Below are 11,710 nucleotides of genomic sequence, written 5' to 3'. Positions count from 1 at the left end.
TTCTACAAAAACCTGTGATCTTTTCTTAGTGAGTTATGATACTGCACAAGTAATATTAGTTGATGCAGTTGATGCATACATGTCTTTTTAATAAACCTAGCTTTGAATACCAAGACGTAAGCCCTCAAAATATTTTATTAAGTGAACAAAGCTAACAGGCAAAGACGGCAATCGGAACGAGCTGCAGGGCTTTGTTAAAATGCAAATTCAATAATGCAAGGAAAGACAAAAGAATTCCTCAGGCCAGAAAATAAGAAACAAAGCAACGGAACTAGTTGGACTTCTTACACAAACGAACCAGGGATATGGTCTCCATATAGACCATCAACTAACAAATCCTATAAGAACTAGATTACCGAATCACACTGGTAATCTAACACCAAAAGTTTCCTAAACAATAAACCTAACAAGAATAGGAAATAGACTTGGTTTAGAATCCTACATTGACCTATGCAAGCACTTAGGACAGAGCCATTTTCATACAAAGAAGGATTTGAACTTGGTGAGCCACTATCTTTAATGTATTTCTAGTCAGTCCATCTTGGAGAGACACTATCTTTAATGTGTTTCTAGCCAGTCCATCTTATACCATCCTAATGCTGACCTGAAATCAATCAATTTCAGTCAAGTAGCTTCATCCATATCTTTTTCTATCTTTTATGCCCACGACTTGTGATTGATGAGGACTGGCGACCTTTCTTGGGATTCTTTTCAACATGTTGTTGCACTACCAACACAGAAGTTGTTGACGGGAAATCTGATGATATGAGAAGATCCCCAATTGATCCCAATTCTGGGAAGTCACTCCAGTCATCTAATCCTGACTTTAGAGGGGATGACATTCCAAGTCCTCTTCCTACCACAAATAAATCATAGCTTTCAGCCAAAGATTTTATGATTGAAACAGTTTCTGCCCCATTGTTTGATTCCTTTTCTAAATATGTAACCTTCTCTTTCTCTACTGATTTTTGCCTAAAATCAGAAATGAAATCAGCATCTAGCTGCTTTTCTGTTGCAATATCCACTGTTGCTGAGGCAACCTTACCACCATCTTGTGCAAAATCATGAGGTTCTATATTGCTGGCTGCACTTTCACTGGCTGAAAATTGAATTACTGTTAGTGTTGCCCTCGGATGCCCTGCCATTCGCCAGGCGTAGGTCAGAGCCTCTCTGTCATCATCTCCTCCAATGTATATCATACAAATACGAATTGTCCCATCATCATTGTCGTCCTCTTTTCTGAACGAGATCCCAATGCCACGATCGACAAGAATGCCAACTGAACATGGTGCATTTGCTAGTATATTATCGTTCATGTCTTTGTAGGCAGGGTTCATATCCTCCATTTGGTTGTGGATCGTTTGACGCTTGTGAAAGGGTAAAAGTATGAGGGTGGCTCGTTTGTCTTCTGCAATGCTGCAGACATCTTCATGCATCGACCCATAATCAGACATGGCAGTTAGTGGTTGAACTGAGAACATGTTATTTGCTTCCTCTAACTTCTCGAAGGCCGCAATCACTTGGTCCGTTTGTCCATCGAAGCTGCGGCTACTTTGAGAGCCAAAACCTCCAGGACCATGCTCAATTAGCAAAGCTGTGGTGTGTTTGGCTAATCGAATCAGTTGGAGGGCAAACAAGACAATCGGAGATCTTTTTGTTGCATTAGAAACTTCAAGGAGTGTTATGATCCCTGGAACAGTCTGTAATTCATGAATGCATGCTAGGAGTCGTAGCTCTGCATCTGGCCTCAATTTCTGAAGAGTCCTGTGCTTGCTTGGTAAGAAATGCTTTGTTGGTTTGTAGAGATATCCCAGTATTGGTGATGCTACAACAGTCATCAGAGCAATGGGCAAAATCATCATGGTATATGCCTGTCGGTTCAGAGCCTGCACAGATTTTCAGATTCAGAATACAAAGTTAGGATGCAAAATTACCATATAAAATGCCTCAAGATCCTCTATGACACTTCTTTTGCCAATCCTTATCCTGTTCTCTATTTTCTTGCCAAGTGTGAATATGTTACACGGTATATTCACAATTCTATTGCATGTGTAGTAATAAGTGGCAAGAAAATAGAGTCGGATATAGATTGGCACTGGAAGTGATCAGATAGAGATTCTGAAGCCATGAAACTCTAATAGTATAAATTTATACTAGGTACGAAATTAGACTTGAACACACAACATCATAGGCATTTGGGGCCACAAAAACTGCAGGTTCAACTTGATCAGCAAATGCACGGTTTTATTAAACATGCAAATTTGTATCTGCTGTTCTAGTTTCACCCACAACCTGCGTACCCCCAAACACAAAAACAAACATAATCTAATTGGAAAAGAGAGGTATTACTAAATGGTCGTATCCCCAATTCAATGCCATTGGTGCAAGAATCCCTTTGGCGTTCATAAGGACACCAAGCGCTATTCCTTCTCTGAAGGGGATCTTGTAGAAGTAGCAAACAGCCAAAGTGGTAATAAGCTTGGGTAGAAAAGAGAGAAAAGTCACTTGCAACATCAACGTCCAATCGTTTTTATCATGGATGGTCGAGCTATCAAGATGAGTTCTCATTCCAACACTGCAATAGAAAAGCGGTAGTAATAGGTCTGAGACAAAACCCTGAAGCACAGTTAAGAATCTGTCCCCAAGAACATCTTTTGGAATGATTAGTCCAAACATAAATGCACCATAAAAGGAGCTAAGGCCACACACATCGGTTAATAAGCCACAGAACAAAACCGTTGTGAGAATAACACAGACAGTAGACTCACTGAACTCTTCTCCTTCTTGAGTTTCTTTAATCACCCATAAAATGGCTGGACGGACCACGAAACAAAAGAAGACTGCTAACAAAACTGCCATCAACAGTGACACGAAGAACAATTGTTTACTACAAGTTATTGCAGAGCTGATGAGGAGAAGTAGCCAGGAAATTACACCATTCACAAGTGCTGAGGACATGGCTACCCTTCCAAATTCTGACTGGAGGAGTTTGTGCTTTACAAGTAAATCACCAACAGGTTGTATGCCTGTGACCGAGAGAACAACACCCCAATAAAGGAATCCCATTTTATAGTTCTGAAGGTATTGTGGGACGCCAAAAATGTAGAATGCAGCACCAACAATGAAGGAGAAGAGAGATCCTGATATGCCAATGCTGAGAGCTTTGCGTCCAACTCTGGTTACTGCAGTTATGTCCATCTCTAATCCAAGAAAGAAGACGTGGTAATTGAGGCCTAAACTTGCAACTGTCTCCATCATCATCAGCCGAGGGGTAGCAAATATAGTATCCGAAATGAATTTTTGCAAACCACTAATATGAGAAGTTAGAGATGGCCCGATCAATAAACCAGCCTGCAAATGAAATTACTTTGTAAAAACTTATCTGGCATTCCATATTTGAATTTTAACTTAATGCCAAAACAGATAAATGAGATGACTTGACAAAGACAGACTATATCTTATATGCAGTTCAAATTAATAGAGTAAATCAACTGCCAAATCAAATAGAATTCTTTTGCCTAGTTGAGGAAAGGACTCAACAACCTTTTTCCAAATTTTTTTTAGGTGATGAAGCGTTTAGACATCGACCCCTTTAAAACCCCTAAACCACCTGAAAGAGAAAAGCTGATGAAAGCCAGGGCATAAAACTTACCAAAAACTCAGCCACGAAAGGAGGCTGACGGAGAGGTTTTGCAATCACGAGGAGGAGGCGGGTGACGGATGTGACAATAACGAGTTGCATAACAAACATAGGTAGCTTTTGGTTCAAGGGATTGATATCTGTCCATACACCACGGTCTATGGTTGCTTTGGTCAGGTAACAGCTTTGACTCTGCCCTTCTTTTGAACTAATAATACCATCCAGAGAATAAGTTTGTGGATTGTTCAAGAAATTCTTGTTAGGCATTTTGATTTTTGTTCTGAAGCTGAGTAGATGATGTTCAATGCCGCCACCACCACCACCAACAGTACCACCACTTCTTCCTCGGCCTTGCCGGCTCCGCCTCTGCCACGGTGAAGACAACTGAAGCTGCTTCTAAGGAGAACAAGACAATGGCATAGCAAGAATTATGGGAAAGAAAGAAAATTTCATCTCTTGATGACTCCTGCGACCTTCTAAACCATATATTCGTCATTGTTTCTTTTGTTGAAAATTCAAGCGAGGATTTAGGACAACATTCAAATGTATGGTTTTCCGCTTCATTTGGGGATATGACAGTCTTAGCACTATTTTGTTGATGACTCTGTGATCATTATCGTGACATGCATATATAGGCACAGTTTTGATCACAAAAGTCTTACATAGTCCAAGCAGAGTATCATTTATGTCTTTGTGATTCATTAATTAACAATTTATCATTTTGCTTCTTTCTTTATTAATTTTGCAAAATCCGCTAACCTTTCTAAATCTCTATAGAATTTCTCTCCCAATTTTGTCAAGGAAATTGTGATGGACGATTTTGTTCCATCAAAAAAAATTGTTCCATGAGAACAATGATCATTTATATAAGTCGATAATTACACACACATATACGGAATTGAAGGTTTATTCTTCATCATTGAATCATAAAAGCTTATAAAACTGTTACCAAGTAATCTGGTTTATGCACCGAAATATGAACAGATTAAAAATTCTGAAATCGAATTTTTCAAGCAACTTTGGAATATATAGTTCCTTCGCGTGATAGACCTGTTTAGTTCTAGCATCTAATGGAATACTAGAACCTTGGTTTGGTTCATTTTTCGTTTATGCTTAGTCATAATTTTAGGGAAAAAAACCTTTAATAGAGCACTATCTATTTTATCCATAAAAATCAAATATTTTTCTAAACTAAGGCAAATCAAAATTTCATATTTAGCATACGTATCATTATGATTTATCAAACACAAAAATATATTTGGGAGGGAGATGAATTGGATGGTTTAGGGGAGAAAGTGTACATGAGAGGTTTCAAATTTAAATATTCACGCTTAAACTAAGTGCAAAAATGGATGAGCTACAAGGAAATAACTTGAATAATTCTCATTAAACCCAGATTTCAGTTTTAATCTATTGTTTGAAATTATTCACATGCAAGATGTGCTTTCTGTAAGATTTTTTTTATTCAAGTTTGCTTTAGATTCCAAAATGTTGTCGATCTTAAACTGATGAGCCATCAAATTTGTTAACAATATATTGAGTTTGTTCATTACCCCAATCGGATAACTAGAAAAATCTAAAATCGCAAAGAACTTTTCTCTTTGATTTTTTATGTATGTACATCTTTCTTTCAATTAGTGAGGTTAATATATCAAGCAATGGCAACTGGCGGGCCACATTAACTTTTAGTTATTTAAGTGTGTGAAATTTTTATTTGTAGACCGTATTCACCATTTAATGCTTGTAAAACTCCCTCTATTTACTTTGCCTCATAAATTTTTCTACTCCCTTTTCGTAAAATTTAAAAGTTTATAATAATTACATTCCAATCAAAGATTTGATATCACTTTATGAAGTAAAAGTTCCTAAAAATTTGATGCCAAATACATAATTTATTCTTCATGAATAATCCAAGAAATATTTTATTTATTTATATATAGAATTTAGGGGAATGATATTGCACTACCCAAAAAATTTCTATCATCCAAGCACAACCTAAAGGCTTTTACTCAATAAAATTATACAAAAATTAGGGGAGTATTATTTGCTCTGCCTAAATGATTTCTTGCACACATTTTCAATATTTGTATAAAGCCAAATAACAAGTATGTATAACAGACAAAAAATATTATCAATGTGAAATGAAAAACTACATAAACAATTGTGACGCCAGTTTTATGAAATCGTAGTTAACAACCAAGAAATAAACTAAAATAAAATTCACACCTTTTTTTCTTCTACAATTTATTTTCTTCAAATTAACTTTTAAATCGGCACATATATAGATTGTTGCATGAATAAATTCTATAGTCAATCTTCCTCCTTTTAGGGAGGAAGAATATTAGAACCCGTTTGAATTGTGAGTTTTCATAGTAAATTTTTTAAAATATTTTATGTCATATTTTTTTTTATTTCACATATGCCATGTCACTTTTGAATTTTTTTTTTTTTTGGCAGAAAACTAGAAAAAACGAAGCATCTTATCTATTGGGAGACTGAACAAACAGTCGTCCCCTTCGTGCTGGTGCTCTTATCCCTCAACACTTCCCTGAGGTCCCTCCAAAAGCACACCCACACGCACTGAAATCTGAATAGCATTATGAGTTGCTGCAGTTGTTCACCCGTTTCAACCACACCCAAAACCCATTTTAAACCCGGGAAAAACCCATTTCTTGTTGGTGATTCTCTTTTCCCCAGAAGCATTATTTCGTTATCTACATCTAGAAGAAGAACTTCAGCTGCCAAAATATCGATAAAGGCTGTGCTTTCACCTTCCAAAGAGGCAGTTTTGAGAGACTTTCATGAAAGAAACGCTTTAAAGGTATTGTATCTAATCCAGCTATAAGAGTAAGACGTTTTAGCTTTGCACATCATTTTCTCCAATAATTAGGATTCTTGGTCAGTGATATTTTGAGAAAATAATTTTCAGACACGCTTTTCAATTACTTTTTTGCCGTATTAACACGTTTATCTAAAGTAACACTGCATGCTTATCTGAAAAAAATCTTATTTCTGAAAACTCTTGTAAAAAGATGTCATCCAAGACTTAACTGGAATAATTAAAGCTTAAATCTAAAGCCTTACGATCAAATTACTATGTTATTTATTTGTCTGCTGAGATATTCAATGTCATAATATTTAGAATGGATTAAAGCCAATTTATATTAATGAAATAAGTATCATGAAAAGAAATGTCTTGTTTTCTTCTTTTATATATGTATGCATAGATATGGATATTTTGTTAATTTTGTTGTAAGGGGCAGATTATGTTCTTGCGCTTTGTTTGAGGTGGTTATTGTCTTCTCTTTCCAGATAATTTCTGGCTTGCAGAATTTCAACAGAGAAAATGTTGCTTCTGTTGTTACTGCTGCAGAGAAGGTTTGTAGCATTACTATCAGTTCTGTTTAAGCTGTGTGTGAATGAATGGGGTACACTGAACTTGCATCTCATTTGGTGTACTAATGTGTTCTTTGGATGATCAAGGTGTTTACAAATACTTCTGGTGGAATTGTTTATTGACCAGTATGATACATTTTCAACATATGGAAATTTCATAATTTAGAGCTTTTATCTTGCTCAGAGGTTAAATGGTGTAGTAATAAGAAAGAAGAAATTCTGCCAATCAACAGATAGTGTTTTGACCTAGGATGATCCTCATATTCTTGTTAAAATCTATTAGGGGATTAACGATTTAGATTAACAGAATTTTGTGTAGTTCTGTCTTGCTTGATCAGATGTATGCTTTGGATATTTTAATTTGATCAACTCGTTGATTTTGTTTCACCTACAGTAATGGCCAATTAGCTAACGAAATTTGTAAGGTTTATCTGATGATGTTTGCGTAGTTTGTTTTCCTATCTTAAAACCAGCTACTGCACAAAATGGACTGAACTGTTGAATCATCTGTTTTATAGCCTGAACTATGGTCTTTCCAATTGGTCTAAATGCCTTTTTCCCCTTGTAACATTATTTTCTTGTTTAAACCAAGCAGATCAATAACTGTATTACTCGTCTTTTCTTGAAAATTTTTGTTTTCTGTTGCCTTTTGTTACCTACTCTGTACTTCAATTCGCAATTTATGTGCTTAGATGAAAATGTTACTTATTTACATTTCATCAGCCAGAAAATTAACAAGCAGAATCAAGAATCTGATGCTGACAGAAAGATGGTTGAACATGCCAATTGGACTGACAGAAAGAAGGGTGAACGTGAAGATTATATTGCTACAGTTGACTGTCCACTAGAACTATGCAGGATGTGTGTGTGTGTGTATATAGATAAATACATGCAAACATACATGTGTGTGTGTGTGTATATACATGTGTGTGATATATATATGGTGATGGAAACCTCAAAACCGCTCAAGGATAATCCATTCTCAAAGTAAAGTTTGGAACTTAGTTCTATAAGAAACTGCTTGAAATAACTTTAATTGGTCCAACTTAATAGATGACGAGCATACTTATACTCCATACTCAAGATACCTGACCAATCGCAAGCAATGTTAAACAAAAATCACCTATATTCCCTCTAAGATATGATGATAGGTAACAGGATAACTGATCAGTTCATCATCAAAACAGAAAGAAGAAAAGCTTGACTTCTTGTTTAGCTGCAATCATTAAAGTCTGTGATTTGGTGTGACATTCCCCTAAGTTGACTTTTTCTGATGCAAGTTCCTTTTTTAATCACTGCATTTCACATTTCTTTTTCTCCCATTGATGAAACAGGGTGGAGCAACTCATGTAGATATAGCTTGTGACCCAGATTTGGTGAAGCTTGCAACTAGCTTGACTTCCATCCCGGTAAACTTTAAGCATATAGTCCAGATCTAGCATTATATCAAGTCATCATTTGAGAGGAGAAAAGTGTATTTGATGATATAGTTTACAGCATCTGTTTGGCTCCCAGTTTTTAAGATATGGTAGCTACTGGGAATGCAGAAACTGAAATCTATTGATGTTTATAGTTCCAAGACTTTGGAGCTTTCATCTTTGATTGTTTTACAACATTCTTAGATTCTCAGTCAAAGTAAATTTTAAAACTCACTATTTAGGATGTTTAACTTCATGTAAGTTTGTAGAAATCTTACACATCAAAGATAATATGGTTGGAGCTGTAAATTTTGGATTTCAGTAATAAAGAAATTGCACACATAACAATGCCAATAAACTGAATGTTGGATTTGAGTAATAGAGAAATCTATCAATGCTTATATTTCCAAGAATTTTGAGCTTTCATGTTTGAACATTTTGCTACATTCTTAGATACTCGGTCAAATCTATTTTAAAACTTACTCATTTAGCATGTTTAACTTCATCTAAGTTTGTGCAAACCTTTCGCAAAACAATGATAATATGGTTGAAGCTGTGGATTTTCTTGTTTAGGGATATTAACACATCTATTCTAGACATTATGGTAATCCAGCTGTTATCCTTTTTCTACTTCTAACCATTGAGCCCTTGTTATGATGCATATAAGTCAATACTTCGGAGTTCTAAAGTCTTCTTGCTTACTTGTCTGCCTATTGACTAACTAGATAGCTTTACTTACTTGGAACCTATATTTGGAGAATTTAAATAGCTTTATCCTGTATTTGTAGGTTTGTGTTTCTTCCGTGGATCCTGCAGCATTTCCCATTGCTGTTGAAGCAGGAGCTTCAATGGTTAGACAATATTTTCTTTTTATTCTAAACGTGTTGGCCTGTGCTAATACATACTTCTATAGCATTTTGTAAAAATATCACTATCTTGTAACAGTTTCAGAGTTGAGTACTAAAAGATATCTTTATTTTCTAGGTGGAGATTGGTAACTATGACTCCTTCTATGAAATGGGCTTGACTTTCTCACCAGAGCAGGTACAAATAAACCTTGGGACATTGTATGAAAATGTAGTTAAGTTGAAGGAAGCTTTAAAATGGAAGTGCTAAAATATAACCAAAGCCAGGGATTTAATGAGATAAGAATAGAGAAATATCCAAGCATGATAGCAGATGGTATTTGTCTCTATGGATTTCCATGAACGTATACGTTTTAAAAATTTGTGGGACTTCTGCAGAAATGGGTCTGACCAAATTTTCTCTTGATCCTATTCCAAGAAAAAACTAGCATTAGGTAGCTCATTTTGGTTGAAGAGCATTCATTGATGCTTCCACATTGTTTCTTATATTACTATTCGTGTATACAGATTTTAGATCTGGCAAAGGAGACTAGAAGGATTCTTCCATCAGTGACATTGTCAGTCACTGTACCTCACTCACTGAGCCTTCCTGATCAGGTGACTATTGGTATCTATCAAGCAAAGATGTCAAATCAACTTGGAAAAATTTTGTAAAACACATTCTGACTTGACAATGAACAGGTCAAGCTAGCTGAGCAGTTGGAGAATGAAGGTGTGGACATCATACAAACTGAAGGAGGAAAATGTTCTAGTCCTTCCAAGGCTGGAATACTTGGTCTAATAGAAAAGGTACGGTACTTCAATACACTAGTTAACATATACAAGCATCGACATAACCAGGTATTTAGGGACTTTAGGCTTTCGATAGAGCCCGCAGAATCTAAGCGGCAATAGCTGATAAAGTCAATCAGTGTGGTTTGGATCTACATTCATATCTTCAGGAGTCTATCTTGATGACCTTTGGTCCTGATAAAGTCAATCTTTGTGTACAAAGCTTCTGGTGATCAGCATACCATGGAACTTTTAGTTCCAAATCTGTGAAAATCTTGCAGTATTTGGGGGCATTTTTTGAGCTGTTGCATCACTGACTATGCTTGGCATTTACTTTTCCATCTTATCATTTACTATCAACTCTTTGAAGTGAAAGAGTCCTTGCACATGCCCATTTTAATGAAAAGTTGGTACTAACATGTTTGCAGATTTGGGAAAGCAACAATCTATATTTCATTTTTGAGCTGCAATAATCCAATTTACTCAAACTCTTCACTTTGTATTGACATACAAGTGTCAGATCTTTCATTTTGCACTAGAATACCGGTGTCCAAGGGACTCCCATACCAGAGTCTGAGTAACTTAGGCAACAATATTGACAGAGATCTCTTAACACAATTGTTTACCTAGTTAGGCACTTGCTCTAGCAATCTGCATTTTGCTCGTTTCCCATCAGTTTCAAAGTTGACTTTCCTGTTTGTTCTTTAGGCTCGTCAGAAAAACACTAAACTCCTTAAAATGTGCTCATGTTCATCATACTAAACACCTAATGTGGATTGGTTCAACTATTTTCTTCTAATCTCTTGGAAACATTGTTAAAATTCATGAACTCTGTATATTTTTACTAAATTGAAATGAGTGCTAACTTATTTCTGTTTCCTTTACCTCTTAGGCAACCCCTACATTAGCAGCAGCATATTCTATTTCACATGCAGTAAAAATACCTGTTATGTGTTCATCAGGACTTAGTGCTGTCACTGCCCCTATGGCAATCACAGCTGGAGCTGCTGGCGTGGTATGCTTTCAGACTTAAATAATTATTGTTATTTTTGAAGTCATGCAAAGGAAATTGCTAAACTTCTTGTCTTAATTCAAATGCAGGGGGTAGGCTCAGCAGTTAACAAGCTAAATGATGTGGTAGCTATGATTGCAGAGGTCAAAAGTATTGCTGAATCTCTGAGTAATCTGAGCAAGAAAAAACCTGCGTTGGACGGGAGAACTCTAAGACTGTAAATCTCTGCATTTACAAAAATATATAAACGGTTTCTGGGAACTCTAAGACTGTAAATCTCTGCATTTACAAAAATATATAAACGGTTTCTGGGCGATATATGATTGTTTTAAAATAATTTCACATGTGAAATAATTTGTTTTAATTTAGTTATGGCTTTTTCATATTTACCCAAAAACTCAACGTGGACATCCTCCTAGATCAATCAAATTCTGCAAAACATTCTATGTTTAGATATATGCAAACTGTGCTTGGAAAAGTATCAAGTATCTGCATAAACATTGAGGTATGATTTAACATACTGGCCGCCATAATCTTTCATATTTCCTGCTCAGCTGTACTTGCCATGATGACATGCGTATGATGAACAATAGGATGCTGAAACAGA

General features: G+C 35.9%; 2 protein-coding genes across 3 annotated transcripts; one reads left to right on the top strand and one right to left on the bottom strand.

Annotated features, from left to right (window-relative positions):
- Nucleotides 1–650: 650 nt before the first annotated feature.
- On the bottom strand, nt 651–4,323 carry LOC113782443 (cation/H(+) antiporter 15-like). The gene is made up of 4 exons (XM_027328335.1): nt 4,303–4,323; nt 3,653–4,036; nt 2,350–3,351; nt 651–1,886 (listed from the first exon to the last, which is right to left on the bottom strand). Exons 1-4 carry the CDS (start codon nt 4,321–4,323, stop codon nt 651–653), a joined length of 2,643 nt encoding a protein of 880 aa, XP_027184136.1.
- A 1,805-nt stretch (nt 4,324–6,128) lies between these two features.
- Nucleotides 6,129–11,505, top strand: LOC113783017 (uncharacterized protein ycf23-like). 2 transcript variants are annotated; one of them, XM_027329022.1, is made up of 10 exons: nt 6,129–6,461; nt 6,953–7,018; nt 8,371–8,445; nt 9,243–9,305; nt 9,439–9,498; nt 9,828–9,917; nt 10,002–10,109; nt 10,984–11,106; nt 11,193–11,324; nt 11,379–11,505. In XM_027329022.1, the coding sequence occupies exons 1-9, from the start codon at nt 6,240–6,242 to the stop codon at nt 11,322–11,324; spliced, it is 939 nt and encodes a 312-aa protein (XP_027184823.1). In that variant the 5' UTR covers nt 6,129–6,239; the 3' UTR covers nt 11,379–11,505. The 2 variants fall into 2 exon arrangements, with proteins under 2 accessions (XP_027184823.1, XP_027184822.1); XM_027329021.1 differs by having other exon boundaries at nt 11,193–11,505.
- Nucleotides 11,506–11,710: the final 205 nt, after the last annotated feature.

The sequence above is a fragment of the Coffea eugenioides genome, chromosome 9, assembly GCF_003713205.1.
Source record: "Coffea eugenioides isolate CCC68of chromosome 9, Ceug_1.0, whole genome shotgun sequence".
Taxonomy (NCBI): domain Eukaryota; kingdom Viridiplantae; phylum Streptophyta; class Magnoliopsida; order Gentianales; family Rubiaceae; genus Coffea; species Coffea eugenioides.
Note: the sequence above shows the minus strand (reverse complement) of the source record. Positions and strands in the feature narration are given on the sequence as shown.

Excerpts from the sequence above, each read along its gene's own strand:
- LOC113782443 (XM_027328335.1), bottom strand. The coding sequence starts at position 4,323 with ATGATACTCTGCTTGGACTAT. Across the intron at positions 4,037-4,302 it reads TGATACTCTGCTTGGACTAT|AAGCAGCTTCAGTTGTCTTC; the intron begins GTAAGACTTTTG and ends TGTTCTCCTTAG. Across the intron at positions 1,887-2,349 it reads ATTGGGGATACGACCATTTA|GCTCTGAACCGACAGGCATA; the intron begins GTAATACCTCTC and ends AAATCTGTGCAG.
- LOC113783017 (XM_027329022.1), top strand. The coding sequence starts at position 6,240 with ATGAGTTGCTGCAGTTGTTCACCCGTTTCAACCACACCCAAAACCCAT. Across the intron at positions 9,306-9,438 it reads TTGAAGCAGGAGCTTCAATG|GTGGAGATTGGTAACTATGA; the intron begins GTTAGACAATAT and ends TTTATTTTCTAG. Across the intron at positions 9,499-9,827 it reads TGACTTTCTCACCAGAGCAG|ATTTTAGATCTGGCAAAGGA; the intron begins GTACAAATAAAC and ends TCGTGTATACAG.